The 27,604-nt window shown below is 58.5% G+C and overlaps 1 protein-coding gene across 1 annotated transcript; it reads left to right on the top strand.

Moving 5' to 3' along the window:
• Positions 1–705: 705 nt before the first annotated feature.
• Positions 706–26,161, top strand: ARHGAP44 (Rho GTPase activating protein 44; the record flags this gene model as incomplete). Its single annotated transcript, XM_082067184.1, has 21 exons — positions 706–758; positions 10,198–10,237; positions 12,119–12,223; positions 12,291–12,367; positions 13,165–13,276; positions 14,117–14,193; positions 14,927–15,044; positions 15,320–15,388; positions 15,463–15,544; positions 16,681–16,808; positions 16,930–17,041; positions 18,301–18,382; positions 19,286–19,366; positions 19,452–19,565; positions 19,685–19,776; positions 20,526–20,706; positions 21,252–21,269; positions 21,544–21,765; positions 23,739–23,836; positions 23,926–24,267; positions 25,383–26,161. The coding sequence occupies 21 exons, from the start codon at positions 706–708 to the stop codon at positions 25,517–25,519; spliced, it is 2,340 nt and encodes a 779-aa protein (XP_081923310.1). The 3' UTR covers positions 25,520–26,161.
• Between the last annotated feature and the right edge of the window lie 1,443 nt (positions 26,162–27,604).

Genomic DNA, 27,604 nt, shown 5'->3' with positions numbered 1-27,604 from the left:
GTTGAAGGACCTTCCCAGCTCCCCCGCCATGAGCAGGGACATCTTCACCAGCTCAGGGTGCTCAGAGCCCCGTCCAGCCTGGCCTGGGATGTCTCCAGGGATGGTTCAGCCACCACCTCTCTGGCCAACCTGGGCCAGGCTCTCACCACCCTCACGCCAACAATTCCTTCCTCGTGTCTAGGGACACGCAGCAGTGAGTTGCTGCTTAAACCTGCCACAGCCCTGACTGACCCAAATCCGCAGGGCTTTGGAGAGCAGTGATGGGGGCTGCTGGGGGGATCGCAGGGGGATCCTATGGGAATGCCGGCGGGATGCTGGGGTTGCCAAGGAATGCCAGGGGATGCTGGGGGGATGCTGGGGGATGCTGGGGGATGCTCGGGGCCAGGCCCGCTCCAAGGGCCCCTCTGCCCGGCAGAGCCCTCCAGGGCGGGCGGCTCCAGACTACATTTCCCATCGCCGCCGCGGCCGGGGGCGGTGCGGGGCGGTGCGGCGCGGAGCGGGGGGCGCGGAACGCAGGCGGAGGCGCGGAGCCGCGCAGGGGCGGCGGGCCCGGCCCGGCTCGGCCCGGCTCAGCCCAGCCCGGCTCGGCCCAGCCCGGCTCAGCCCAGCCCGGCTCAGCCCGGGCGAGGATGCGGGAGGGGCGGCCCGCGGCCCCCGCTGCCCGCCCGCGCTGCCCGGGCGAGGGGCGCCCGCCCCGCCGCCACCATGAAGAAGCAATTCAACCGCATGCGCCAGCTCGCCAACCAGACCGTGGGCAGGTAGGGATGGGGACGGGCCCTGCCCTCACCCTGCCTCTCCCTGCCCTGATCCTGCATCCTAGCGATGTCCTGCCTGCCCCCCTGCGCCGGCATCCTGCCCCCTCTCTGCCTGTTCTGCTGCCCCTTCTCCCTGTACACTCGTGCCTGCCCCACTGCCCCAGACCTGCACCCCACCCGTGTCCTGCCTGCCCTACTGCCACTCTACAGTGCCCACTCCCTGCCTGCCCCACCGCCCCTGCTCCCTGCCTGTACCCTGCCACCCCACGGCCACTAATCCCACCCCCTGCCCGCTCCCTCCCTGCCCCACTGCCCCTGCGCATCCCCCGCCCACCCACCGGGCTGCCTCCTGCCACCCCACTGCTCCTGCACCCTGCCTGCTCCCTGCCCTCTTCCTGCTGCCCCTGTTCTTCCCACACTCTGCCCACCCTGCTGCCCCTGCCTGCAGCCTGCCTGCCCCACTGCCTGTGTGCCCAGCCCTCAACCTTCCTGCTCCGTGTGCCCCTTGCCCTGCTGCCCTCATCTTGCCTGCTCCATGCCTGCACCCCAACCACCCCTCTGCCTGCCCCGTGCCCCACAGCCTGCTCCCTGCCTGCTCCCTGCCTGCCCCACTGCCCCCTTTATCTTCTGCGCCCCTGCCCCACTGCCTGTTAACCCCTGCTTGTCCTCCTGCACACACCCTGCCCCACTGCCCCCTTGACCTGCCCCACTGCCCCCTTTATCTGCTGCGCCCCTGCCTGCCCCGCTGCCCGTTCCCTGTGTCCCAGGGTCACCTGCCGTCTGGACACCCCAGCCCTGGTGCTGTGGGGTGGCCCACTGGCCTGCGCCCCCCCAGCACCCATGGGTGGCCCTGGCTGGCTGTGGGGCAGGGGTGCAGGGGGTGCACTGGGGCGTGGGTGGAGGGGCCAGGCCCACGGGGATGCCTGTGTGTGCCAGTTCCCAGCTAGACACAGGGTTTGGTGGTGGCTCTTGTGTAATTCCTGGAGATTTTGCAGCTGGGGGGGCTTTATTTATGTTTTCATTCCCAGCGCGGCACTGGGGCGCTGGCACTGCCACGGCTGGGGTGTCAGGCTCAGCATCCCCTCCTGGAGTCGAGGGCTTGAACTTCTGCTGGCGTTCCCTGCATCCCCCCTTACCGTGTCCCCCATGGTTATGGGGACACCGCGCTGGCTCTGCATCCTCAGCCAGGCTGGAGGGGGTGGGTGGCAGCAGCTCCTGCCCCAGCACACGGGCACAGGGCTGGGGTGGCCGCAGGACACCATCCCGGGGCTGCAGTGACTGCGCGGGAGCGTGGTGCAAGAATAGGATGTGGGAACGCGGTTTGGGAGTGAGGTGCTGGAATCCAGCGCGGGAGCGTGGTGTGGGAATTCGGTGTGGGAGTGCAGTGCGGGAGCAAGCACGGTGCGGGAATGTGGTGCGGGAACGGTGTGCGGCGGCACGGTGCAGCGGCACAGCGGCAGGAACGTGGTGCGGGAACACGTTTGGGAGCGTGCTGCAGGAATCTGGTGTGGGAGTGCGGTGCGGGAACACGGTGCGGGAACGTGGTGCGGGAACACGGTGCGGGAACACGGTGTGGGAACACGGTGTGGGAACACGGTGTGGGAATGCAGTACAGGAACATGGTGCTGGAGCACGGTGTGGGAGTGCGGTACAGGAACCTGATGCAAGAACATGGTGTGGGAGCACTGCGTGGGAGTGTGGTACAGGGAACATGGTGTGGGAGACCAGCTCCCTTGGGGGAGCAGCAGGAGGAGGCTGTTTTGGGGACAGAGCGTGTGAATTTCTCCTTGTGTCTGCACCGGGCTGTGTTTGCTCTCCGGACAGGCGGAGGAGGTTTGACGCGTCTCCAGCGCGGCTGGGGGCTGCAGGGGAGGGAGGGCTGTCCCCAGGTCCCTCCACCGCGGCGTGGGAGACGTGAGCCGGGCACTGCTCGCACGCCTTCAAAATGGTGCCGCTGCCGAGGCGAGCATCCTCATCCTCCTTCCCGCATCCCCGGGAGCGCGGGGCCGCGCCGGGTCCCTGCGGCGCCCGACTGGCAGCCTGGGGAGCGGGGATGGTGGCCGGGGGGGCTCGGAGCCACTAAACCCCTAATCCTCTTAGGGGCTCGCTGCGACGGCGGCTCGTGACAGTGCCCTGGCACTGCTGCCTGCAGGGCTGCCTGCGCTGCCGGCTCTTCAGGCTGGTTTAACGGGGGGGTGTGTGGGCCCCTCTTTGCTCCGCACTGGGACGGGGTGGCTGGAGGCTCCAAGGGCTCGGCAGGAGCTCAGGGACCATCCTCTTCCTCTGCCTGGCTCTGTCAGTCCTGTCTGGAGCATGGGCTGACTCTTTATCCCTCTTCCCCACTGCAGAGCCCTGAGCAGCCCTCTCCAGCTGGCTGGCAATAAAGAATAATAGATGGGAATAAGGAATAACAAGGAATAATAAATGGAAATAAAGAATAATTAATGTAAATGAGGAATAATTAATGTAAATGAGGAGTAATGAATGGAGATTAGGAATAATAAATGAAAATAAGGAATAATAAATGGAAATAAGGAATAATCATAGAAACCTGGTGTTTTGTCTCCCCTGGGAGCGGCTCACTGGGGTCCCATGGCAGGGGACAGGCAGGAGGAGCCTTTGTCCCTGCGAGGTGGCCACAGCTGGCACTTGTGCGGGGGGGCGGGGGGGGTGGCCAAGGGACAGGGTCACCTGTGCAGGAACAGCAGGGATGGGCCGGGCTCAAGGTCAGGGCTGGGGTCAGGGTTAGGGTCAGGATCAGGGTCAGCCAGGGCCAACCGGAGCAGACTGTGCTCTGCTGTGCCCTGGGCACTTTATTTATGTTGTTTAGGTTGTTTCACCAGATACAAAGAACTGGCGATGCTCATCCCAGGCGAGACCTGCGCTTCATACCCAACCTTCGGGAGAATTACTTCCCCCCTGGTCTTTAGGGCGCCATAATAGCTCCACAGGGTGCAAAAAGGGAAGAGAAATCGCTAAATGGCTGTAAAACATTTTGAAGATGCTCCCTGCAAAGCACTTTAAAAAAATGAATTCTATTTATTCACCTGTTCCATTGTCAGGAGCCCGTGTCCTCACCTCGAGGCCGTGGGACCGTGCGCACACGCGTGTGGCAGCGCTGGCTCCAGCAGCAGAAGAACCCCATGAATTTTCTAGAATTGGCTCAGTATGATCTCTTTTCCCCATTAGGAATAAAACAGGCGCATGGGGATGGGGAGCGGCACGGCGGTGCTGCCCAACGGGGGGACACTGGGAGGGACACTGCGGGGGACGCTGGGGAGGACGGTGCCGCTGTGAGCGGGGGTTGTTTTGTCCTCCTGGTCCTTTCTGAGCATCCCCAAGCCGTACCCCTCATGCCGGGGACAGCAGTGGCTTTTCAGAGTGCACGTCACTTTGGCGGCTCTCAGGGCAGATGGTTTTCCAAGCACCAGGACGTCTGCACGTAAATGTAAAGCCTTTAAGCACCGAGGTTTTATTCTTGGTGCAGCAAGAATATTCTGCAAGAAACAGGGATGTCTTATTCTGCTTGTATGAAATAAGGACAGAGGGAATAAAACCACCACCTGGGATTTTTCTGAGGGGATTTGCAGGAGGGAACAACGCGCTTTAAATAGCTGGTTTCCCCGTCTGCACTTTGGGCTGCTGGGGCTCACCGTCAGCCGACCCTCCTTGGGATTTTGGCTTTACCAAGTGCCGCCGCACCCCTCAGATGGTGCCAGCAGCATCCTCACAGCCCGGGGGATATTTTTATCCTCCTGGCGAGGCGGCAGCGCTGACAAACTGCAGTATTCATGGAGCAGCCTGAAGGTTTTGTCCTCGCAGCAGCAACCTCCGGGCCCGGGGCTTCGCTGTGGTTTTCAAATGGGGACTGCAGTGTGGTCAGGGTGGAACCCTGGGGTGGGTTTTCCTTTGCTGGGGATGCACCAGGAGCGAGGAGGAAGGCAGATGAGGAAAAAAGGCTTTTCTGCCTTTAAAACTCCATCCCCCATTTTGCTTTGAGTCCTTTGGATTTCCCAGTGGTGGGCAGAAGGACGGAGGAAAGCTGGACCAGCCTTCCCCACTCCTTTCATCCCACTTTTCCAGCCTGGCTGCTGGGGCGAGCCCTGGCCCCGTGCCCGCTGGGTGGGCATTGCCGCCCTCAGCTGTGGCTTTGGGACACAGGGACCGTCACTGCGAGTCACCCGCCGGGGCAGGACACGCCTGGGCTGCGCTGGAAGAGGCGCCGGCGGGGCCGTCTCACCGCGTCTCGCTGGATGTTGCAGCTCGCAGTTGTCTCCCCGAGGGATCTGAGCAGCGATTTGAGGATATAAATATTTGATGTTTCGCTTCTCGTCTGCTAAAAACGCACTGGAAAAAAAATCCGCGGCCCCGTTTGGCCTCTGCTGGATCCTGGTTACGAGCCGTCGGGCTGCGTGTCCCCGGGGACGTGGTGGCCGGAGCGCTCAGCCAGTGCCGGCCCTGGGACAGCATGGTCCTTGGAGCAGTACCCAGCCCGGAGCGCAGTGCCCGGCGCTTCCAGGGGTTGCCCGGATGAGACCCGAGGGGCTTCCACCTCCATCCAGCTGCGTGGTTGAACCTCACCGCACCAGCCTCACCTCTGAGCTCTGGGGGCTCAAGGACCTTGCGTTTTCCCGCAGGTACCAGCCCCCAGGCACGTGTGGCGGCACAGGAGGGGGATGCAGCAGGACCGGGATGGAGCCAGGCACCATCCTCATCCCCGTGTGGGGTGGCAGGACATACCCGTCCAGGGGGGTTAACCCTCCTGCCGCAGGATGACCTTGGCCGCATTTTTGTGCCTCCCTCTGCCCACAAGGCTATTTTTAGGCTGGAGCAAATAGAGATCGGAAGACACAGCCGGCATCAGTACTTCAATAGTGAGGACATATTTATGGGCATGTTGCAGCAAGGGGGTGGCCAGGCATGGGGGCGAAGGGGGTGTTTTGCGCAGGAGGCATGGGCAAAGGCCTTCTCAGGGCATCACGGACACTTGACCTCCAGAGACACGTCCTGGCTCCTGCCCATCTCCACACCAGCCGAAGTGTTGCCCGAGTTGGGCATGGTGGTTTTCCCATTCAGACAGAATGTCACCGTGAAATCCCCGTCATGCTTTGAGTTTTGCTGGCTCAGGGTCAGATCCAAGACTGGGAGCTCCTTGTCTTGGGTGGTTTGAGCATCAGAAGGGGGATGGTGGTGGGGACACAGGGTGGATGCTGGTGATGGATGATCCAGCCAGATAGAGATATCTGACATTGGGAGATACTCCAGAGAAGCACCAGCTTTGCTGTAGCTCCCCAGGTCAAGACACTGGCAGCTCATGTAGTATTTATTTGGAAATCAACTTAATTTGCTTGATTGGTGTTGATTCCTGCTGGCAGCAATTAGTTTTTTGCAGAAGTGAACGCCCAACCAAATTGCAGCTGCATCCCCTGCTCGTTTGCTTTCAACTCTCCATATTAATTGTCCTTTTCTCCTGGCTGTTTGCAGGGATGCGAATGCTGACTGAGGCTGAGCATTGTCTGGATTTGTGCTGAGAGAAACAGCTTTGGGGTGGAAATCTGGAGGGGAAAGGGAGGAACAAGTTTTTATTTGCCTAAAGGAAAGATGAAAGTGCTGAAAGCCAGTAATCTTGTCTGCCTCGCTAAGGGTTGCTCCCACAGGAGGCACATAACTCCTAAGGCATGAAGTTTTGGGGGATTAGGGACCAGCCAGGGAAATTGGGGGGTCCCTGCCCCCTCTTCTGGGTGCTGTTGTTTGCCGAGGTCACCTTGCATAAGCAAAACCAGTTTCTGGTTCCCCAAGAAAGGCTGTGGCTCAGTGGGGGAGCTCTGAGACACAAGGCTGGAAACACCCACATGAAAATGAATGGGTGAAAGGAATTACCCAGAGCTGACACTGGTTTAAACTGGTGCATAGAAATGCTGAGGATGGACTGGTGGGTGCTGGGGTGGGCTGGAGGGGCTGGGGGTTCGTTCGTTGGGAGCAAGATGCCAGGCTGGAACAGACAGAGCATCTCTGCTGGAGCGCGACGCGTTTCCCAGCGTCAGTTGCATCCGAACTGGTTCCTCTCAACGCTATTGATGAGTTTCTGTAGGGCTGCAGGTTCAGAAGCAGCACTGTGCTTTGGGCTCCCGCGTGGTCTGAACTGAGCACTCGAGAGCAAACCGGGAGCTGCGGCTCCGGAATCCCAGGGGGTTCAGCGAGTGGTTCTGCCTGGGGATGGGAAGCCAAGGTGAGAGGGCCTGGGGGGGACATGGGGACGCACAGCTGTCCGTGGGTGGGATGCTGAGGTGAGCAGGGAGGGAGAATAAAGCACAAACCAGAAAGGTTTTTTGAAGAGGAAGGGCCGAGCCCGCTGAAGGTGCTTTGCCAAAATCCTCGAAAAGATGCTACCAACCGGCTCCAATAAAAGGCAAGTGGGATGATATTTCTCCATCCCCCCGGGTGCCCCAGGGAAACCCCTGGGTACCAGGGAGGTGACACTGGGACACCAGGATCTCCCTGAGCATCTCTGAGTGCCAGCCAGTGCTCAGCACCCAAAAAACACCCTACCCAGGCAGGATGGAGCCTGGGGGGAGCAGGAGAGTCACCATGTCCCCAGCTGCTCCCTGGCAGGAGGAGCAGGAGAGTCTCCGTGTCCCCAGCTGCTCCCTGGCAGGACACGCATGCTGGTGTTTTGCCGCCAAGCGTCACCTGCTGCAGGTTCGCAGGATGGCTCATAAAACCATCTAAGCTCCTGTGAAACCGTATTAACTTTAGGCTGAGACTTTAGAAACATAAGGGATATAATGGGATTTCTCCCGGTGGCATTAGCACGGAGGTGTAATGCAGCGTGATGTCAGTGCAGTAGGATGACGTTATTTTTCAGTCTTTACAGAAAACGTGACCATGCGGAGCAGCCTGGGCTGGGCGCTCTGTGGGTTTGGGGGCACTACCAAGTTCTCACACTCCTGGATATTATTTGCAGTTTTTGCAGTGCTGCTGGTGCAAGTGCAGAGACAAGGGCAATTATTTGTATTTATTTGATACATTCTTGAAAATTAATAAGGAGCTTTAGAGGGGGTTTCAGGACACTGGTCAGCAGGACTGTGCGTGGGTACAGGAGCAGGATCTGTCCTGCCTGCAGCTGCTGAACCGCATTCGGTGGAGCCGGGACCAGGCTCTTGGCTGTTGCTGCTGGTGGCATCACCCGCAGGGTCCAGGTGCCCCAAGGCAGGAGACTTGTCCGCTGCTCTGGCTTTGCAAAAACACCCTGTGGGGACACACGTTGCCCTGTTCTGCACAACAAGGCGTGGGAGCAGTGGGATGCCTGGGGACGTGGTACCTGCTCCCGCTGCCACAGGTGACACCAGAGTGCCACATCCAGCCCTGTGCCACTGCGGCGTGTCCCCGAGACCACGGAGAGAGCCCCATCCCCATCACAAGCCGGAGGGGAGGAGGGAGCATCCCGGCTCCTGCAGACGCCAAAACCAGGCAGGGAAGCTGCGCTCCCCCTGTGTGCCTGTCACTCCGCCCGGCCCTGGGCGGCTGTCGAGGGGCTCCAGCAGCCTCTGTGGTTGTTCCTGCCCATTAGATGCTGCAGACTTCTTTTGCCCCCGTTTTTAAAGCCAAGTTAATCTCTGGCAGGCCCCACAGCCTGACGGAGCGTCCCGGGACGTGGCAGGGCTGGCGCGGGTGTCCGTGCCGGGGCTGTGGCTGCGGGACACTGAGGTGTCTCATGCTGATGATGTGCTGAAAAGCAAAACGAGGGCAGATTTTTGTTATCCTGTTTGAAATGTTGTTTTCTGCTTCCAAAATGTGTGTGAGAGCGTAGCACGTGTTGGTTTGTGGCTGCTGGGAGAGAGATGTGCTGGTGTGGGACCATGGGATGTGCAAAGCCTATCCAGCAGCTCGGCTGGAAGAGGGGAAAACACACGAAAAACATCACTTTTTGGGGGAGTGTTTTCCCAACGGTGCAAGGATGCAGGGACTTGGTTCTCCTCCAGCCTCTGTGAAGTTGGGCAGCGGTTTCTGAGGTGCAGAGCTGCGATGTGCGCTGGCGCTGCCTGCGCAGGGGTGCGCGCTGCTCGCCTGCTTCCCTGCCACCTCCTCCTTCGGGATGCTAAATATACCCCGAGCGGGGAAGCGGGGACGGCCGCGGTGGCTGTGCCAGTGAGTATTTGCTGCTCTTTTCCCCGTTTCTGCTAATTCTGCAGCTTTTCCAGCCCTGTCTGTAGATGATAGCACAGGCGATTTTCAGAAGAGGAGGAAAACCTGCTCCCAGGTGGCCAGCACATCACTGGCATTTCAGATAGAAGATATTATAATGCGTTCATTTAACCCCTTTCTTTTAAAAAGAAAAAAATAAATAGCTTTTTTTTCATTTTTAAAACCAACTTAAATCAGACATTGGGACAACGTCAGATTTAGCGCAGTTAATTTACACTTTTTAAACGTCTTTGGACACTGTGTACTTGGGGATGAGCCCACAGGCCAAGCCTGGCCCTGCCCGGCGCCGCTGCTGAGCCGGGTTTGCTCTTTGAACCCGGCTCCTCTGGTGCTTGCTCCTTATGTCCTTTTTCAATACTTTACTTAGTCTCTCAAAGCTGAGAAAGCCGCTTGGACAGCAGAAAGCATCCAGGGCTCAGGCGATAAAGGTGTTATTTTAAGAAAGGTGAGAGCACCAAGCTTTTGTTACTTGTTAATGAATTTTTAGGGACTAATTGACTACATCACAGTTCTGCCCAAGCGCATCTTGACGGAGGTCATTTTTCAAAGAGAAATGATGCATTAAAATGGTAAAAAACAAACAAACATAAAGAAATGAGCAAATGATCCGGAGTGTGACGGTTTAACTGAGCCTGAGCAGCCGCGGGGCTGCGCGGGCAGGGATGCTGCGGGGCCGGGGAGGGTCTGGCAGCGGGTTTGTGTCTCTTCCTGCATCCACGGCTCCTCCCTAGCACACACAGCGATAACACGAGCTCTGGAGCGGTAAATCCGCTCCGACGAGCAGCAGGGAGGGTTGCGGTGAAGCCCCGGGTGGCAGCTGCCGCTGCAGATTCGGTGGCTGCGTCGGAGCGAAGCGGCTCAGGCGTGCAGACGGGTTGTGTCCTTGAAATCCCCGGCTCAGCCCCAGGAGCTGCTTGTGTGCGTAGATACACCCGCTCCTCCGCGTTCTCCTGGGAATCTGGCATCCCTGTTCTGCTGAGGATGATGGAGGAGTAAGAGGGAGGTGAGGGGAGGACCCTGGGTTGTGGCACGGTCACAGTGAGCCATGAAGATGCTCCATCCTTTGCTTATTTAGCAGATGAGGTGATGGCTGGTGGACCCAGAGAGCTGTAAATCACCGGCTGCATCCGGATGGCAGAGCACGTTCAGCCGTGCCCGGTACCGCAGCGTGCAGCCCCGGCGCTGCCGCCTGTGCCGGACCCTTCGCCAACACTGAGTGTTCTCTCTTGTCTCGCAGGGCTGAGAAGACGGAGGTTTTGAGTGAAGATCTCCTGCAGGTGAGATGCTCTGCAGCTGGTCCAGCCCACCCTGGGTGCCCGGGTACCCCCCCGTGGGTGTGGGATGTGGCAGCTGGTCAGTGCCGTGGTGCCCGGCGGCGATGAGAGGAGCTGGGAGGAGGTTGGGAGCGTGGGAAGCGGCATCGACTCCCTCCCACACGCCCTCCCAGCCCTTTCCCAGCCTGGTTTTCAGGTCAGCTGGAATCTGATCCAGTCTTGGCTCTGTCGGGATGGCGATGTGATACCGCTGGCCGGATTGCGGGCGCCCGGGTCTCCCCTCTCTGCTGCAGAACCTGCCCTGGGGGGCGGTACATGTGACAGCAGGGGACAGTCCCCAAAGCTGATGGGTTGGGTTTCCCATAAAGCTGATGGTTTGGGTGACTTCAGCAAAACAGCCCAAGCCAAAAAGCTCACGTGGTGCCCTGGAGCACGGCTGTGATGTGGCAGGTCATGGTCTCTCGGGGACATCTCAGCTCGGTGCGTTTTGCTCCGGAGATGGAGGCAGCTGAGAAGGTGCCAGCAAAGGGACATGAATTCCCAAATCCACCACTGCATTTGTGAGGTTTCCAACTCACAGATTCTCTAAATCATGACTGGTAACTCGGGCACAGATGAGCAAAACCAGTGCCCAGCCCTCGGCGAGGGTGCTCACCTTCCTCTTCCATCACGGTGCAGTGGCGGCCAGGCCGGCTGCTGTTGGATCCGCTTCAAAACCTTATTTTGAGGGTAAATTGGTGTATTTCTACCTGCCGGCTTGGGAATTTGGTGCATGCCATTGCTATCAGGTAGCAAATTGTGCAGGAACAGCCAGCAAACCGGAGTGCAAGGATGCTGGTGACAGGAGGCAGCGACCTGCGGGTGACAGTGGCTGCAGAGTGACCTTTAGCTCCTTCTGGCCACCACAGAACAGAATGAGAGACTCAGAGAATCCTGGGTCGGAAGGCACCTCCAGGATCATCTGGTCCAACCTTCTTGGCAAAAGTGATGACATGTCCTGCTGTCCCCAGGGATGGGCAGGGCGCATGATGATGATCATATATACAAATAGTATGCATACTTTATATAAAAATTTTTTATACATATATATATATATATATATACACACACGTCCATGTATATGTTGGAAGGATCGTGTATATGTTGCAGAGATGGCAAAGGCTGCTCTGCCTCAGCTGGGTGTCATAGAGATCTATTCGTTATATATATAAAATATTTTTATATATAGTGTCTAACACATATTATTGTTATATTAGCATATGTAATACATATGATTCTATAGCTATAAGTGCAGTGGCGGAGGGCAGCTTGGCTGCAGTGCCGGGCTCTGCGAGGTGCCTCAAGGCCTCTCTGTGGCCTCAGCGCTTCCCACGCTGCCCCCGGGCAGGGAGTATTTTGTTTTGCAGATCATTTCCCAAGATTTCAAACTTTAGGGACTTTTTTGTTTCCAGACTTTGAGATTTCCATGTTTTCCCTGAGTCTCTCAGCTTTGGTTTTCAGCAGGTCTTGGTTGCTGATATTTAATGTCTCATCTCGCTGAGTTTTGGGATTAAATTGTTAATTTGTTCAATGCAGAGGCAAATAAGGCAATTTCCAGCCCTGTGTTGGAGCTGCAGCTGGTTTGGTTTGTCAAACAGCTCCTGCCCTTGCCCAGGGACATGTGGCTGCTCTGGATCTGGCCCTTGGGGTTGCGATGGGGCAGCATCATCCTGGTGAAACCTCAAGGCATGCCTGCCCGCAGGGGTGCTGGGCTCCGGGGCCGTTGCATCTGATACAGCAGCAATGAAAATGGCTTTGATTGACCACCAAGAAGTCCCTTATGTCCCTGCACGGTGGGTGCGGGACCAGGCGGGACACCCCGGTGATGGGCAGCGCTGTCCGCAGGTGGAGAAGCGGCTGGAGCTGGTGAAGCAGGTCTCGCACAGCACCCACAAGAAGCTGACGGCATGTCTGCAGGGCCAGCAAGGCGTGGACGCCGACAAGCGCTCGGTGAGGCTGCGGCGGGGCCGGGGGGCCGGGGGACGGTGTGGTGGGGAACGCAGCCCTGTCTTTGCAGAAGAAGCTGCCGCTGACCACGCTGGCACAGTGTTTGATGGAGGGATCGGCTGTGCTGGGCGACGACTCCCTGCTGGGGTAAGGGGGCCTGGCTGCTCTGCTGCAGCTGGGATGATGCTGGGATGTTGTTGCTGGGAATTGCTGTGGTTCTTTCTCTGTGGTGTGGGACAACGAGGGGTTTCACAGCAGTGTCAGAGGGGCTGGGATGCTGGTGTGATCTTGGTAGTCATAGAATTATAGAATCACAGAATGGTTTGGGTTGGAGGGACCTTCCCAGCTCCCCAGTGCCCCCCTGCCATGAGCAGGGACATCTTCACCAGCTCAGGTTGCTCAGAGCCCCGTCCAGCCTGGCCTGGGATGTCTCCAGGGATGGTTCAGCCACCACCTCTCTGGCCAACCTGGGCCAGGCTCTCACCGCCCTCAGGGCCAACAATTCCTTCCTCATGTCCAGCCTGAATCTCCCTCCTTTAGTTTAAAACCATCACCCCTTGTCCTGTTGTAACAGACCCTGCTCAAAACTCTATCCCCTTCCTTCTTATAGGCACCTTTATAGTCCAGAAGTTTTCTTTATTCTTCTCCTCCTTGTGATAAGTTGGGGTCCTTTAGTCACACACTATACAATATAATCTATATTAAGAAAGTCCGTATGATTTCTGACTATAATTAGTACAAAAGTCAGGAAACGAGATTTTCCTAACACGCGGGATGCCCACAGTCCCTGCACTGCCACCCTCCCTCCATCGCCCTGCCAAGGCAGCGCTGTCCCACACCACTGCTGCCACCCCCAGGGGCTTTGGGTGGCCGTCACCCACACTGGTGGGTGTGGGATGGCTGCCTGTCCCCTGCGGTGCCCAGCGCTGCCGCTGCCCTTGCAGGAAGATGCTGCGGCTGTGCGGGGAGGCGGAGGACAGGCTGGCGCAGGAGCTCATCCACTTCGAGCTGCAGGTGGAGCGGGACGTCATCGAGCCCCTCTTCGTGCTGGCTGAGGTGAGCGGCGGGGGGGGTCCTGGGCTCAGGGTGTCACCGTGCTGGGGACTCACACCCCAAACAAGCCCGGGGAACGCAGGGTTTTGCTGCTCCAGCGGTGTGTTTGGTTCCTGGCCCCGGTGAGTGACTTTTCTCTCGGAGCCATTTGCTGAAGCTTCCCCCGGGGCAGCGTTTGCTCCATCGCTGGGCTGCTGCGGGGCCATCGTCCCCCCAGGCTCCGCTCTCGCTGCCCGTGCTCCTTTCTGCCTCTCCCGAAGGCAGAGGTACTAACACTCTTATTTCTGACCCATTCTTGTTTGATATATTATATAAAGTTTTTCCCCCTTTTCCCCTCTGCTGCCAACTTTGTTTTTCTATTTCACCCAACACTTTTTGGCCCCGCTTTAACATCTCACAAAATGTCTTAGGCTTGGTTCTGATTTTCTCTTCCCCAGCAAAAACAAGAGCTTTATCTCTGTGCTGGTGTTCAGGGCTTTCAGCCTTTTCTGTCTCCTTTTCCAAGCGGTGTCTGTGCATGGGGGCTTCATACTTGCCGTCCCCAAAAGCCCTTTTCGTGCCTTCCCCCCGCTCCCCAGTGCAGGGAGCTTTGGTCCCCCAAGGATGCTCCTCTCGGGGATGTGGGTTCCACAGTCAGGGATGTCGGGGGGGTGACACAGCCCAGGTGGGGACATGGAGGAGGGACAAATGGTGCCATCTCCTTAATGATGTTAAACTAATGAGCTCCATCCTTATCCACCAGGCTGGCACCAGCCCAATCTCGCAGTGTCACAGTCAGGTTCCCCCTGTCCCTGTCACCTCTCCAGGGTGTTTATCTCCTCCCATTCCTGTATGTTGCTGCAGGTGGAAATCCCAAATATCCAAAAGCAGAGGAAGCACTTGGCAAAGCTTGTGCTGGACATGGACTCCTCCAGGACACGGTAAGAAGCAGCTTCAAAGCTGCTTTATAAAACAGAAAAACTCCCAAGTGATGGGTAGCGCCAGGGAGGGCACGTCCCATAGCCCTGGTACCACGGCTCCCTTGGGACAATAAGTCTGGGCCGTGTCACCATGTGCCTTGAAGCCAAGCTCTGTGATGAGCCAAGATTTCTGCTCATCTGCAGAATCTGCAGATCCCTTTTCCTTGCCTGTACTTTTTACTAGCACAAATCTTTTTTTTTTTCCTCTTTTCCCTACCTGGGTGAGTTCTTACATGAGCTCAAAGAGCCGGGTGCTCCTGCGGCTGTAGAGTAGTACTGGGATGGCACAGGGCTGTCCCTTGGGATTGTTCTGTGTCCCAGACACTGTGGTGGGACTTTGGGCTGGACTCTGGGTTTTGTCCTTGAGTTGGCCAAGCCCTGGGGAGAGGTCTGGGAGGTGTCCGTTGTCCCCAACATCATGTCCAGGCTCTTCTATCACCTTCCTCTCTCCTCCTGCCTGGATGAGGCTCATTCTACTGAAATAAACTGCTTTATCAGAGCTGGGTGCGTGCAACCAGTTGTGGGGAGTGGGGATGCTGAGGTTGGGAGTGGGTGCTGCACCCCATCCTGGATTGGGACCATCTCCATGGGCTCAGCCCTGGGGACCGTGGTGGCTGAGATGGGGCCCTGGGTTCCAGACACTGCTCTGCGCAGGTCCCCGTCCCCCCGTGACAGCTCTGTCTTCTCTCCGCAGGTGGCAACAGTCGGCCAAGTCCTCGGGTCTGGCCAGCAACCTGCAGCCCTCGGGCGCCAAAGCCGACGCTCTGCGGGAGGAGATGGAGGAGGCGGCCAACAGAGTGGAGATCTGCAGGGTACCGGGGGGCCGCTCCTTGCTGGGATGGGGAGACCTTCAGGTCCCGGGGACCGCAGAAAATCTGCAGCCTTTCCTCTTATCCTGGTCTTCACCCTCTTGGGTTTTAATTTGTGCTGTTCAGCCCACTGGGATGTGCAGCCTTTGGCTGTGGCTTGTTTCCAACTAACTCCTGTTGTCACTGAGCTGGTCCCTGCCGGTGGCCTCAGAAAGGGCCATCATGGTGGCATCAGGGTGGCACGAGTGGGACAGTGACTAATTCTCTGCTCTCTGCAGGACCAGCTCTCGGCTGACATGTACAATTTTGTGGCCAAAGAAGTAGACTATGCAAACTATTTTCAAACCGTAAGTGCCACCCATCCCCACGAGACTCCTCTGTACCAGGCCAGGGGGTGACAGCTGGTGCCATCTCCCCACAGCTGATCGAGGTCCAGGCAGAGTACCATCGGAAATCCTTAGCACTTCTGCAGAATGTTCTGCCACAGATTAAAGCCCAGCAGGGTAAGTGCCCGTGGGCTCTGTCCTGCTCCTACCCATGAGGCCAAGGGCTCTGTGTCACGCCGGAGCCGTGCGGGGCTTCACCGTGGTGATGAGCGGTTGCGTTGTCACCCCGTGGTGTGGTGCTGGGTTTGCAGCTGAGCATTCTTCCTGTGCTCCACAATCTGCATCCCACCTGTCCTGGCGCTGGAGAGGGCACCCCATCCCCATCTCATCCCATCCCCATCTCATCCCATCCCCATCCCCATCCCATCCCCATCTCATCCCATCCCCATCTCATCCCATCCCCATCTCATCCCATCCCCATCTCATCCCATCCCCATCCCCATCCCCATCCCCATCCCATCCCCATCCCCATCCCCATCTCATCCCATCCCCATCTCATCCCATCCCCATCTCATCCCATCCCCATCCCCATCCCATCCCCATCTCATCCCATCCCCATCTCATCCCATCCCCATCTCATCCCATCCCCATCCCCATCCCCATCCCCATCCCATCCCCATCCCCATCCCCATCCCATCCCCATCCCATCCCATCCCATCCCATCCCTCTCAGTCGCAGGGCACAGGATCCAACCAGCGTCCTGGGGATGGGGAGAGAACCTGCCAGAATATTGAGCTCAACACTGGGGGGGAACCCAGCACCAAGGTGGGATCTGGGAGCTTCGCTTTGCAGCTTGGGGCTGGGACACCGAGGCTGGGGACAGCCCCACGCGATGGCCCGAGGACAGCGTGTTCCCCGGGGCAGGGCTTGGGGTGCTGCCATCACTGCAGCACAGCAGGGAGTCATTTGTATTTTATTTTTTTCTCTCAATCCCACAAAATATTCCTGCCTTAAACTGTGATGGAAGAAGGGGGAATATATTGCAAAGGTTTGCCTGTGATTGCTCCCTCCAGAAAACATTATCCAGCCCCTTTGAAAATGTCCTGCGTGGTAACTGGAAAACATTTTGTTTGGATTTCATCTTTAAAAAGCCCTTCCCGAGCCACCCAGGACAGCGGTGTGGGGTCCTGTTGTTTTAACAACATCCACATGGAATATTCTGCTGCCAAAATGCTGTGATCCAAGCGCCTTTTTGGGGAGGGGATGCTGGATCCAGTCCTGTCCCCTCCTGTCACCCCCTCTGCCCGTCACAGAGGCGTGGATGGAGAAGCCGTCCTTCGGGAAGCCCTTGGAGGAGCACCTGGCCGTCAGCGGGCGGGAGATCGCCTTCCCGGTGGAGGCGTGTGTCACCATGCTGCTGGAGTGCGGCATGCAGGAGGAGGTGCGTCCGCGCCCCGCCACCCGCCGCTGCCCATGATGGAGGGGGATGAGGAACCGGGGGGCCTTTGGGGACATCGCCGGTCCCAAAGCTTGTCTGACACCCTCCTGTGTCCTCTGCAAAGGGTCTCTTCCGAGTGGCTCCCTCGGCCTCCAAGCTGAAGAAGCTGAAGGCTGCACTGGACTGCTGCGTGGTGGACGTGCAGGAGTACTCGGCTGACCCACACGCCATCGCAGGTACCGCTCCTCGGGGCGGGGGTGCTGTGGTGGACCCTGCAGCCCCCAGGCACTGACCCAGAGGGTGGTCATTGCCGGTGTGGGGTCTAGTTGGAGGCCGGTAACTAGCGGTGTAGTTGGTACTGTGTGTGATTAACATCTTCATGTTCATTGGAACAGGCTGCCCAGGGCAGTGCTGGAGTCACCATCCCTGGAGGGGTTGGACAGTCGGAGATGAGGTTCTCAGGGACATGGGGCAGTGCCAGGGTTATGTTTGGACTTGATGATCTTGAGGGTCTCTTCCAACCCAAATGATTCTGTGATTCCCCTCTGCTGAACACTGGGGAGGCCCCACCTGCAGTGCTGGGTCCAGTGCTGGGTGCAACAAGAGAGACCTGGACATAATGGAGTGTTCAGTGAAAGGCCGTGAAGATGCCAAAGGGCCTGGAGCATCTCTCCTAGGAGGAAGGGCTGGAGGAGCTGGGACAGTAGGAGCAGAGAAGGCTCAGGATGGATATAAAGCCGTGCAGGGAGGGTGCGAAGCAGCCAGACCTCTTCCCGGTGGTGCCCAGTGCCAGGACCAGAGGCCATGGGCACCAGGTGAACCACGGGAGGTTCCTTCTGGACATCAGGAGACACTTTGTCACTGTGTGGGTGACTGAGCACTGGCATGGGTTGCCCAGGAAGGTGATGGAGTCTCCATCCTTAGAGATACTCCAAAGCCATCAGGCCATGGTCATGGGCAACAAGCTCTGAGTGGTCCTGCTGGAGCAGGGCGTGGGACCAGGGGACCATCTAGTGGTCCCTTCCCACCTCACCCCTTCTCTGATTTGTTCCAAAGCCTTTGAACAGCAAAGACAGAGTGTACAGGAGGACAAATGCAGGTGCAGAGATAGAGCTCTTGGTGGCAGTGGGGACATTTAGGAGTTGCCATCACCAAGGAGCACAAACCCCAACCCATATGTCCCCTCCAGCCAAGGGCTTGAGCAGCACTTTTGGGCACAAGTGAGGAAGAAAACAGGGATGCAGTTGTAATCTGAGGTGACCTCAGGGCCCTGGTGACACTAATGAGGGTGGTGACGCTGATGAGGTGATGCTGATCAGGAGAGGCTCTGTGGGAACTTCCACCAGGCTGGAGGGACTAACGGGTGCTGGGGGACATGTGGGTGGGGAGGGATGGGAGTCAAAATGCTGAAGAGCAAAACCGCTTGGTTGCTGCTGGCCAGTGCCACCCGCAGCACCTCCTGCGTTGCTGAGCCCTTGTCCCCCGTGTGTCACAGGAGCCCTCAAGTCCTACCTGCGAGAGCTGCCAGAGCCCCTCATGACGTTTGAGCTGTATGAGGAGTGGATCCAGGCCTCCAAGTGAGTCTGGGGCATCTCCACCACTCCTCCGTGACACGGGGGGTGGCATCTTGGGTCCCCATGGATGGTCTGGGGGTCATGAGTTATTTCTGATGTGGCTCACAGCATTTGGGATGTTTCCTCTGGAATCTGAGAGCCTGGAGGATTCCAGTGATGCTCCTTGAACATCATGGCTCCCAGCAGCAAGGATGACCGTGATGTCCCCCATGGTGTCCCCACCATGGTCCAGAGCACCCTGGCCGAGGTGGCTGAGCTCTCTCAGCAGCTTAGGGTGAGCCCTTGGTGCCATTTCTGGACAGGTGCGCTGACCCTGGGGACAGCTGGCCAAGGGAGCTCCCGCCTGCTTTGCTGGGGTGCTCTGCACCCTGGAACCCCCAAACCCAGCAGGATTGGGCCAGCTGAGGTGGCACCAACCTGTGCCACCATGGGAGGTGACAGAGGGGCAGAGGGAGGTAAGAAAAGGAGCATCACTTTTGGGGTGGGACCCACCTCGATGGTATCTGAATATGGATCTAACCATGTCCCCCACCTGCCCTGGGAGTGCTGGAGCACAGCAGGGACATGGTGGTGGTTCAATGGAGGGAACGGTCCCCAAGGGTGGCACATGGGGGAGAGGGCTGTTGTTTTGGGGGACTGTTTGCAGTAATTTCCCCTTCCAAAGCGAATACATCCCCAAAAGACAAACCTTGGGGGGACTGCACAGAAGTGAGGAGAGGACCAGCATCCACCCTGCAGCTGAACGATTTCCTTCTCATTTTGCCTGAGTTTTGGGGGTTAATTTACTGACATAATGTTGGCAGCAGCCCAAGGGTCTGGCTGGGTCCCCAAAGGCAGGGCTGCAGGGGTCAAAAGCCGCAGGGTGGGTTGGGGATGGGGATGAGCCTCTCGCCCACCTCTCCGCAGCATCCCAGAGCAGGAGAAGCGGCTGCATGCTCTCTGGAGCGCCTGCGAGAAGCTGCCCAAAGCCAACTACAACAACATCAGGTGAGCCTGGGGACAGTGGGACCCGGGGAGGGGACAGGGCAGCTGTGATTCTGATACACCGACACATCTTGGCTCTGCTTTCCAGGTACCTGATTAAATTCCTGGCCAAGCTGACCGAGTACCAGGACACAAATAAAATGACACCGAGCAATGTGGCCATTGTGCTGGGGCCCAACCTCCTCTGGCCACAGGCGGACGGGTAAGGGATCCGTTTGTGCCACAGGGATGCTGGGGATGGAGGTCGAGGGGGCAAAAATCCCACCGGGAATAAGGCCAGGGTGTGGTGAGGTTGCTGAGCTGCTGCCCACCACCTCTCAGGAACATGACGGAGATGATGACAACTGTCTCGCTGCAGATCGTGGGCATCATCGAGCCGCTCATCCAGCACGCAGACTGGTTCTTCCCTGGAGGTAGGCTGTGTCCCCTGGCCATGGCGGGGGCGTGGGCTCTGGGGGACTCCCTGGCCCTCCCTGGGGAGCGGGAGCTGAATCACAGCATCCCAGACTGGTGGGGCTGAAGGGCCCTCTGCAGATCCCCCAGTGCAGCCCCTGCTCACGCAGGGTCACAGAGCAGATCACACAGGTGGGTCCAGGGGGTCTGAATGTCTCAGAGAAGGAGACTCCACACCCGCTCTGGGCAGCCTGGGCCAGGCTCTGGCACCTCCCAGCAAACAAGTTTCTGCTCATGTTCACATGGAGCCTCCTGTGTTTCAGTCTGTGCCCGTTGCCCCTCACCCTGGCGTTGGGCACCACTGAACAGAGTCTGGTCCATCCTCTGACACTCACCCTGAGATATTGATCCCATTGATCAGATCCCTCTCAGCTTCTCTTCTCCAGCTCAACAGCCCCAGCTCTCTCAGCCTTTCTTTGTAAGAAAAATGCTCCAGACCCTCACCATCTTTGTAGCTGGACTCTCTCCAGTAATTCCTTGTCCTGTTGTCCTTCTGCTGAGCTTCCATATTTATTTTCACCAGCCCCCACTTGCCTTGGTTTGGTTGGGGCTCAAGGGGAGATCTGGCAAGACTCATCACAGCAGTGAGCCCAACCAGCCGCTCCCGCACCCCCTGAGAATTCCTGCAGTGCCAATACCCACATCCCACCCCTCACTGAGGACCCACGACCCAACATCCCCCCTTCTCCTTTCTTCCTGCACCCCCCAGACATTGAGTTCAATGTGACGGGGAACTACGGCAGCCCCATGCACGTCAACCACAACGCCAACTACAGCTCCATGCCCTCCCCGGACATGGACCACGCCGACCGGCGGCAGCACGACCAGGCACGGCGGCCCCTCAGTGTGGCCACAGACAACATGATGCTGGAGTTTTACAAGAAGGATGGGTAGGGTCTCCGCAGGGCCAGGGTTTTGGGAGAGGGAGACAGTGGCATTGCCATCACCCTTGGTGGGAGCGGCACTGAGCTGGTGGATGTTCGGTGCTCCTGGGGTGGGAGGACCCCCCTGCTCTCCTGCTCTTGGGGATGCTCAGGTGAGCACAGGGCTTGATGTCTGTCCCCAGCCTGCTGGTGATGGGAGTGGGGTGGCCTGTGGCATGTCACTGGGGCTGTGCCAGATGCCCTGGTGTCCCCAAGGTCTGTGGGCTCTGCTCCTGGGGAAAGCTCTGCACTGTGCATGACCACCCCCCATGCATCTCACAGGGACTGCAGCCGGTCAGGTCGGCTCCAAAAAACACCCCCAGGGCTCTCCCCATCTCCAAAAAACGTTCCCAGGGCTTTCCCCATCACCCACATAGCCCGGTTCCAGCTGTGCCACCTGCCCCCTCCCTCAAAGCCCCATGACCTCGCAGCTCCTTTTCCAGGCACCCTGTGCATTGTATGGTTTTAGGGCTATTTTTTACACTAATAATCATGTGTTTCTGCCCATGCAGCCTTAGGAAAATCCAAAGGTACCGTATCCTCTGCAGTGGTGCTGGGAGGATGCTGGGTGGTTACTGGGAGGATGCTGGTACCTGCCGGTACCTGGGGAAGGGGGAGGTGGCTGGTGGGTGACACAAGCACGTCCCACACTGCCACCCCCACCCTATTGCTGTGGAGGTTCATTCCCAGCAGCTTCCCGGTGGGAGAGAAGTTTTTAGGGACCAGGCACCCCAAAGGAGCCACGACACAGTGCCAGCGGTCCCTTCCCACCAGGCTGACAGCCTGTCTCTGTGTCCCCCCCAGCATGGGCGTCAGGGTGATGGACACCTCGTGGGTGGCTCGCCGAGGCACGTCGGGGGTGCGCAAGGCATCGTCCACCCCCCCGGCCGCTCAGCCCCCCGCGCCGCCCGCCGAGCTCCCCGCCGTGCCCCACTCGCCCATTCCCGAGCAGTCACCGGATATTTCAGCCACCCCTTCCCCACCTCCCACCAGCTTCGGCTTCCCCCCAGGAGCCGAGCGGACAAGGTAAGACCACCGGCACCCCCGTGTCCCCAGCCTGGGTGTCATCTCTGTGTGTGAATCAAGCAGCAAAACAACCCCCCAGCCATGCTGGAGGCAGCAGGAGAGGATGCTCCGCATCCCAGGCAGAGGAGCAGCAGCCCAGGGACAGTGGGAGCAGAGGATGCTCAGCATCCCTGGGAGAGGAGCCACATCCAGGGGGCAGAGGATGCTCAGCATCCCTGGGAGAGGAGCCACATCCGGGGGGCAGAGGATGCTCAGCATCCCTGGGAGAGGAGCCACATCCAGGGGGCAGAGGGTGCTCAGCATCCCTGGGAGAGGAGCCACATCCGGGGGGCAGAGGATGCTCAGCATCCCTGAGAGAGGAGCCACATCCGGGGGGCAGAGGATGCTCAGCATCCCTGCAGCCACCGCAGTGTCCCTGTCCCGCCGGACCTGTGCTACCTTCAGGGATTTTCCTGTGGGTCCCTTGTCTGTCTCACCTGGGTGTTGCTGGGCTGTAGCGAAATTTGGGCTGGAGGTGCAAGGAAAAGACTGAAGGAGCCCCGGGTCCCCGAAGCCCTTCCTCTGCCCACAGTCTGTGTCTGGCTGTAATTTGTATGGGCCAGATATGAGAAAGCACCTAAATTCCACTTTTCTGCGCCCAAAAGAGGAGCTGAGCGCTGCAGCAGCCTGCAAGCCGGGCTCTGCCCTGGGGTGCACCCATGGGTGGGGTGGCAGCCCTGGCTGGGGTCATGCTGTGGATGGGACAAGGTGGGGGGATTTCAGCACCGCGAGGGCTCCGCCACTGCTCTCCCCTGTCCCCCCCTCGCCAACGCTTCTGCTCTTTTATTATTTTTCCCTCCTTTTTTTGTTTTTTTGCCTCTTTTCTGCCGTTTCTGGACATTTTGCAGCAGGGCTAACCTGGTGTCTGCCTGGCTGGACGGCGGGTCCAGCCGCCCCCGCCCCGAGGACGAGCGGGTCCCCCTGTCCCCCCACTGCTGGCCCCGTCCCCTCTGGCCGGGCTGCACCCGGAGCCTTCCCCCCCCCCGCTCCTCCTCCTCGCCGCTCAGCCCCGTCCCCCCCGCCCAGCCCTGCGCCCCCCGCTGCTCCCGCTCCCCCTGGCACTGCTCCCCCATCTGGCTCCCCCCCGGGCCGCCCCCCCGGGGCAGCCGCCCCCCCGCCCACGCCGCGGGACTCGGCCCGGAGAGGTAACGGGGAACCGCACCGGGGTGGGGGGGGGAACCTGTCACCGGGGGCCCCGGGCCCCGCAGCCGGGCTGGGCGCCGAGAAACACGCGCTAAGGCGGGAGCGACCCCCCCGGCCCTGCCCGGGATGCGCGGGGGGCAGCGGGAGGAGCGGCTGGGGGCGGGGGGGGGCAGGACCTCGCGGCTTTGCCGCCTTCCTTCCTTTTTTTTTTTACTTTTACTTTTTCTATTTTTTATTATTAATTTTATTTTAATTTACATTTTATTTTCATTTGTTTTTTAATTTTAATTTGGGGGGGTTCCATTTTTTTAAATTCATATTTTTATTTTATATTATTGTATTTTCCTTTAATGTTTATTCTTTTATTTTTCTTTTTAATATTGCATTCCATTTTTTGTTTCTATTTCAGATCTTTTGGTATTATTTTGCATTATATTCTTTTATTTCAATTTTCCTGTTCAAGTTATTTATTTTTATAATTTTCTTTTCCTTGTTTCTATTTTATTTTATTATTTTATTTTATTTTATTATTTTATTTTATTTTATTTTATTTTTCCTTTATTTCTATTTTTCCTTTTTCATTATTTGATTATTTTTATTGTTTACTTTTTTTTAAATTTTGCATTATTTTATTTCAAATTGTTTATTTTTATCCTTTTTTTAATTATTATTTTGTCTTATTATTTTCTTTAAATTTTTCTTTAATTTCCTTTTTACAAGTATTGTTATTTCATTGCTGCTCTTCTCCGCTCCGTTCTCTCTCCGCTCCGTTTCCGCCCGTCTCCCCCCAGCACTTTAAAGCCCAAGGAGCTCTCCCCCGGGCCTGGGCAGCCGCCGCCCGCCGCCCCCCCCGCGCCCGCCGAGCAGAGCCCGCACGCCCCGCGCAAAGGTAGGAGCGGGGCGGGGGGTGTGGGGGTGTGGGGGGGTCCCGCTCGCTGTGACCCCCCCGCACCCTGACCCCCCGTGTCTCTCTCGCAGTGGCCAAGAAGCTGGCGCCCATCCCGCCGCAGGGGGGGACACAGCCCTCCCCCGCCAGCCTCTCCCCCACCCCCCCTAGCACCCCCTCCCCTTACGGCCCTCCCGCGCCCCCCCCGGGGCCCTGCCTGTTCCCCCCGCAGCCCTCCCCGCCCCCCCCGCCGCCTCCCCCGCCCCCCCCGCTCCTGCCCCCGCCAGCCAGCACCGCCCCTAAATCTCGCCCCACCCCCAAAACGCGGCCCCGCCCCTCGCTGCCCCCGCCCCCCCAGCCTCCCCCTACCCCCGCCCCCCCCCAAACCCCGGAGCTGCCCCGCACGGACACCGCGGGGGACGGAGCCCTGACAGGTAACCCGGGGGGGCGGCTGCTGGTGGCCCCGGGTTCGGTGGTGCTGGTGGCCCCGGGAGGGTGGCAGTGTCACTGGAAAAGTGCAACTGTCACCAGGAAGGTGACTATGTCCCCTGGAAAAGGTGGTGATGTCCCTGAGAAGGTTGCAGTGTCCCCAAGAAAGTGGCAACATCCCTGGGATGGTGGCAGTGCCCTCAGGAAGGTGACAGTGTGCTCGAGAATGGTAGCATCCTCGGGAAGTTGGCTATGTCCCCAGGAAGGTGCCATCCTCCCTGGAAAGGTGGAACTGTCCCCGGGAAGGTGATGATGACCCCAGGAAGGTGACAGTGTACAGTGGCAACATCCTTGGAAAGTTGGCTGTGTCCCTGGGAGGGTGACAATGTCCCTGGAAAGGTAGAAGTGTCACTGGGAAGGTGGCAGCATCCTCAAGTGGAAGGTGGCAATGTACTCAAGAAGGTGGCAATGGCCCTTGCAAGGTAATAATGACCCTGGGAAGGCAACGATGTCCCCAGGAGGGTGGCAATGTTTCTGACATGGCAGAACTGTCCCCAGGAAGGTGGCAGTGTCCCCCGGAAGGTGTCATCGTCCCCGTGGAGCACAAGCCAGTGCTGCTGTCCCAACCTCCCTGTCCCTGGGGTTTGTTGCGGTGTGTCCCCACGGTGTCCTCGCAGCAGTGGGGCTGTTTGAGGGGACAGTCCGGGGCATGCTTTGGAAGTGCCAGGTGGCGTCAGGGACACAGTGGGACACAGAGGCTGGGGGAGTGAGGGCACAGCTGGGAGCCCCTGGCTATGGCCAAGCTGGGCATGGGGACTCTGCTCCTCTGGGGACCTGCGAGATGGGGACAGTGCAGGTGACACTGAGCCCCTGTGGACCCCGCAGAGCCAGGCTGCACTGTTCTCCAGGGGGGCTGAGGCCCTGGCACCAGTGCAGCCCCAGTGTGGCACCTGCACAGGCAGCATGCGGGGACATCAGTGCTGGTGTCACAGGCTCTGGCCAGGATGGGGTGGCACAGAGCAGGGAGCAGCAGTGACATCCCTGCTGGTGGCACCAACATGGTACCAGCCCTGGTGAGGCATCCTGCCGCAGTGTCCCCCATGGCTCTGCCCTCCCGCAGGTCTGCTCCGTTTTGAGGTCCCCTCGCTCCATGTCCCCCCGGATGCCACCATGCGCCGGGACCCGCCGGAGGCATCGCAGAGACTCTCGGGGCTGCAGCAGCAGGAGGAGGAGGAATCGGAGAGCACAGCCCTATGACAGTGTCCCTGGCCCCCAGCTCACCCATGTGGCACCCAGGGGCCAGCACCGGCCACCGGCACCGAGGGCCACCGGCAAGGCACCCAGTTTGGGGGTGGTCGCTGCTCTTTATTTCATTTTTTTTTCGCCTTATCCAGACTTTGCCTTTCAACTGGGTGCCTGTGCCTCCCCTCCCACCCCCACCCCGCAGCACCCATGGTCCTGCGGTGATGCCACCGTCTCCTCTGTGTCCCCATGGTGGGTGGCGCTGGGTACCGGCCAGGTGACAACGAGCTTGCCAGCGCTTTGCAGCGGGATTTCATTTCTTTGGCTTCTTCCCCCTCCGTTTGTTTGCCGGAGCAGGACGGGACCTGATCAGCAATAACCTGGGGATGCAGGATGTGGCCCCCCGGGCTCTCGGGGTGCCGGTGGGCGAGGGCATGCGTCCCTTGGCACCCGCTGTCCCCATGGGTTGGTGGCTTTGGTTGTGCATGTGAAGAGAAATTAACCTTTTATCCTTTCCAGAGAGAGAGAAGAGAGATATATATATATATCGGCAGAGATATATATATTATATATTTGTATATATATAGAAAAAATATAGAGATTTTACTTGGAGCCATTCCCGCCCACCCAGTGCACAGAGGGAGGATGGAAATGGCAGCGCTTTGCCCCCCCCAACCCTGCTCGCCCTGTGCCCCTCACCCCAGGCGGGTACCAGGGGCACCAGCACCCCAAAGCGATCAATAAATCCGTGTGCCACCTGCTCTGACCCCCCCGGCAGCGCTGGCCTTTGGTTAATGCACCCGTGTCACCACGGGGGGGAAGGGATGATAGTTGGGGGGGTAAAAGGGTGGAGTAGGGGCTGTGGGGGATGTTGGGGTCCTGGTAAGGTGGGATGGGGCAGTGCCAGGCAGGGGGTGGTTCCAGCACAGATTTGGGGTGGTCCCACCCGAGATTCTGGGTGGTCTGAGCCCAGATTTGGAGTAGTTCGAGCCTGGATTTAAGGTGGTCTGAGCCTGGATTTGGGGTGGTTCCAGCCCACATTTATGCCCACTGGTGGATTTAGGACACAGGCTCTTGGAAGATGCTTTTTTTTTTTTTGCAAGAAATGGGCTTTCATGGAGGTTTGGTTGATAGAATGGTGGTTTTTACTCTATGTGGGCTGTCATGGTCCCAAGGGATGGGGCAGCATCAGGCCGTGGGTGGTCTCAGCCATCACTACTGGACCATCACTACTGTGGGCAGACACAGGTGCTGGGGAAGGCTGGGTGCCCTGGATACATCTCCTGGGATGGACACTGTCCCCAAGCACCACACCAGGCTCCTTTCACGTGTCTTTAATAGAAACCGCCGGCGGTGGGGCCGCAGCCCCCACATAAAAAAGCTGGCTGGAAGAATCGCGTATTGCATAGACCGTGGTGTGGGGGACCCACCCGCCCCCCCCAAAAATAGTCGCCTTTTAGAAAACAAAAAGCGTCTCTGAATAAAACTCTCCTGGTACAATAAATAACTCTCATGCCTTAGAGGTGGCGGAGCCGGGAGCCCATGCCTGCCCCCCTGCTCCCTGGGAAGGGACGTGAGGAGGTGCGTGGGTGATGTCCCCAGTTCAGGATGCCCATGGGTTGGGATACCCCTAGTTTCAGAGCCACTGTTTTGCAATGACCCCTGTTTGGGACACCCCAGGGTCAGGAACCCCCATTTGGGGATGCCCCCAGTCTGGAATGCCCTGGGTTGGCATGACCTGCATCAGGATGCCCCTATTTGGGAGCCCTCAGGTCAGGATTCCCTGTTAGGGATGCCCAGGTTCGGGATTTCCCCTGGGTCAGGAGCCCCCAGGCTGGGATGCCCCTGGGTTGGGAGCTTCTATTTCAGGCTGCTCCAGGTTTGGGATGCTCCTGCGTTGGGATGCCCCCAGTCTGGGAGCCTTCAGTTTGGGATGACCCAGCTTCAAGATACCTGAATGCCTCCAGTTTGGGGATGCCCCGGTTTGGGAGCCCCATGTATGTGCACAGGTTGGGGTGTCCCACTTGGGGTTGTTCCCAGTTCAGGATGACCCTGCTTTGGGATGCCCTGGCTTGGGGTCCCCTGGCTCAGGACCTCTTG

Source organism: Streptopelia decaocto (assembly GCF_964273445.1).
Source record: "Streptopelia decaocto genome assembly, chromosome: 16".
Classification (NCBI taxonomy): domain Eukaryota; kingdom Metazoa; phylum Chordata; class Aves; order Columbiformes; family Columbidae; genus Streptopelia; species Streptopelia decaocto.
Note: the sequence above shows the minus strand (reverse complement) of the source record. Positions and strands in the feature narration are given on the sequence as shown.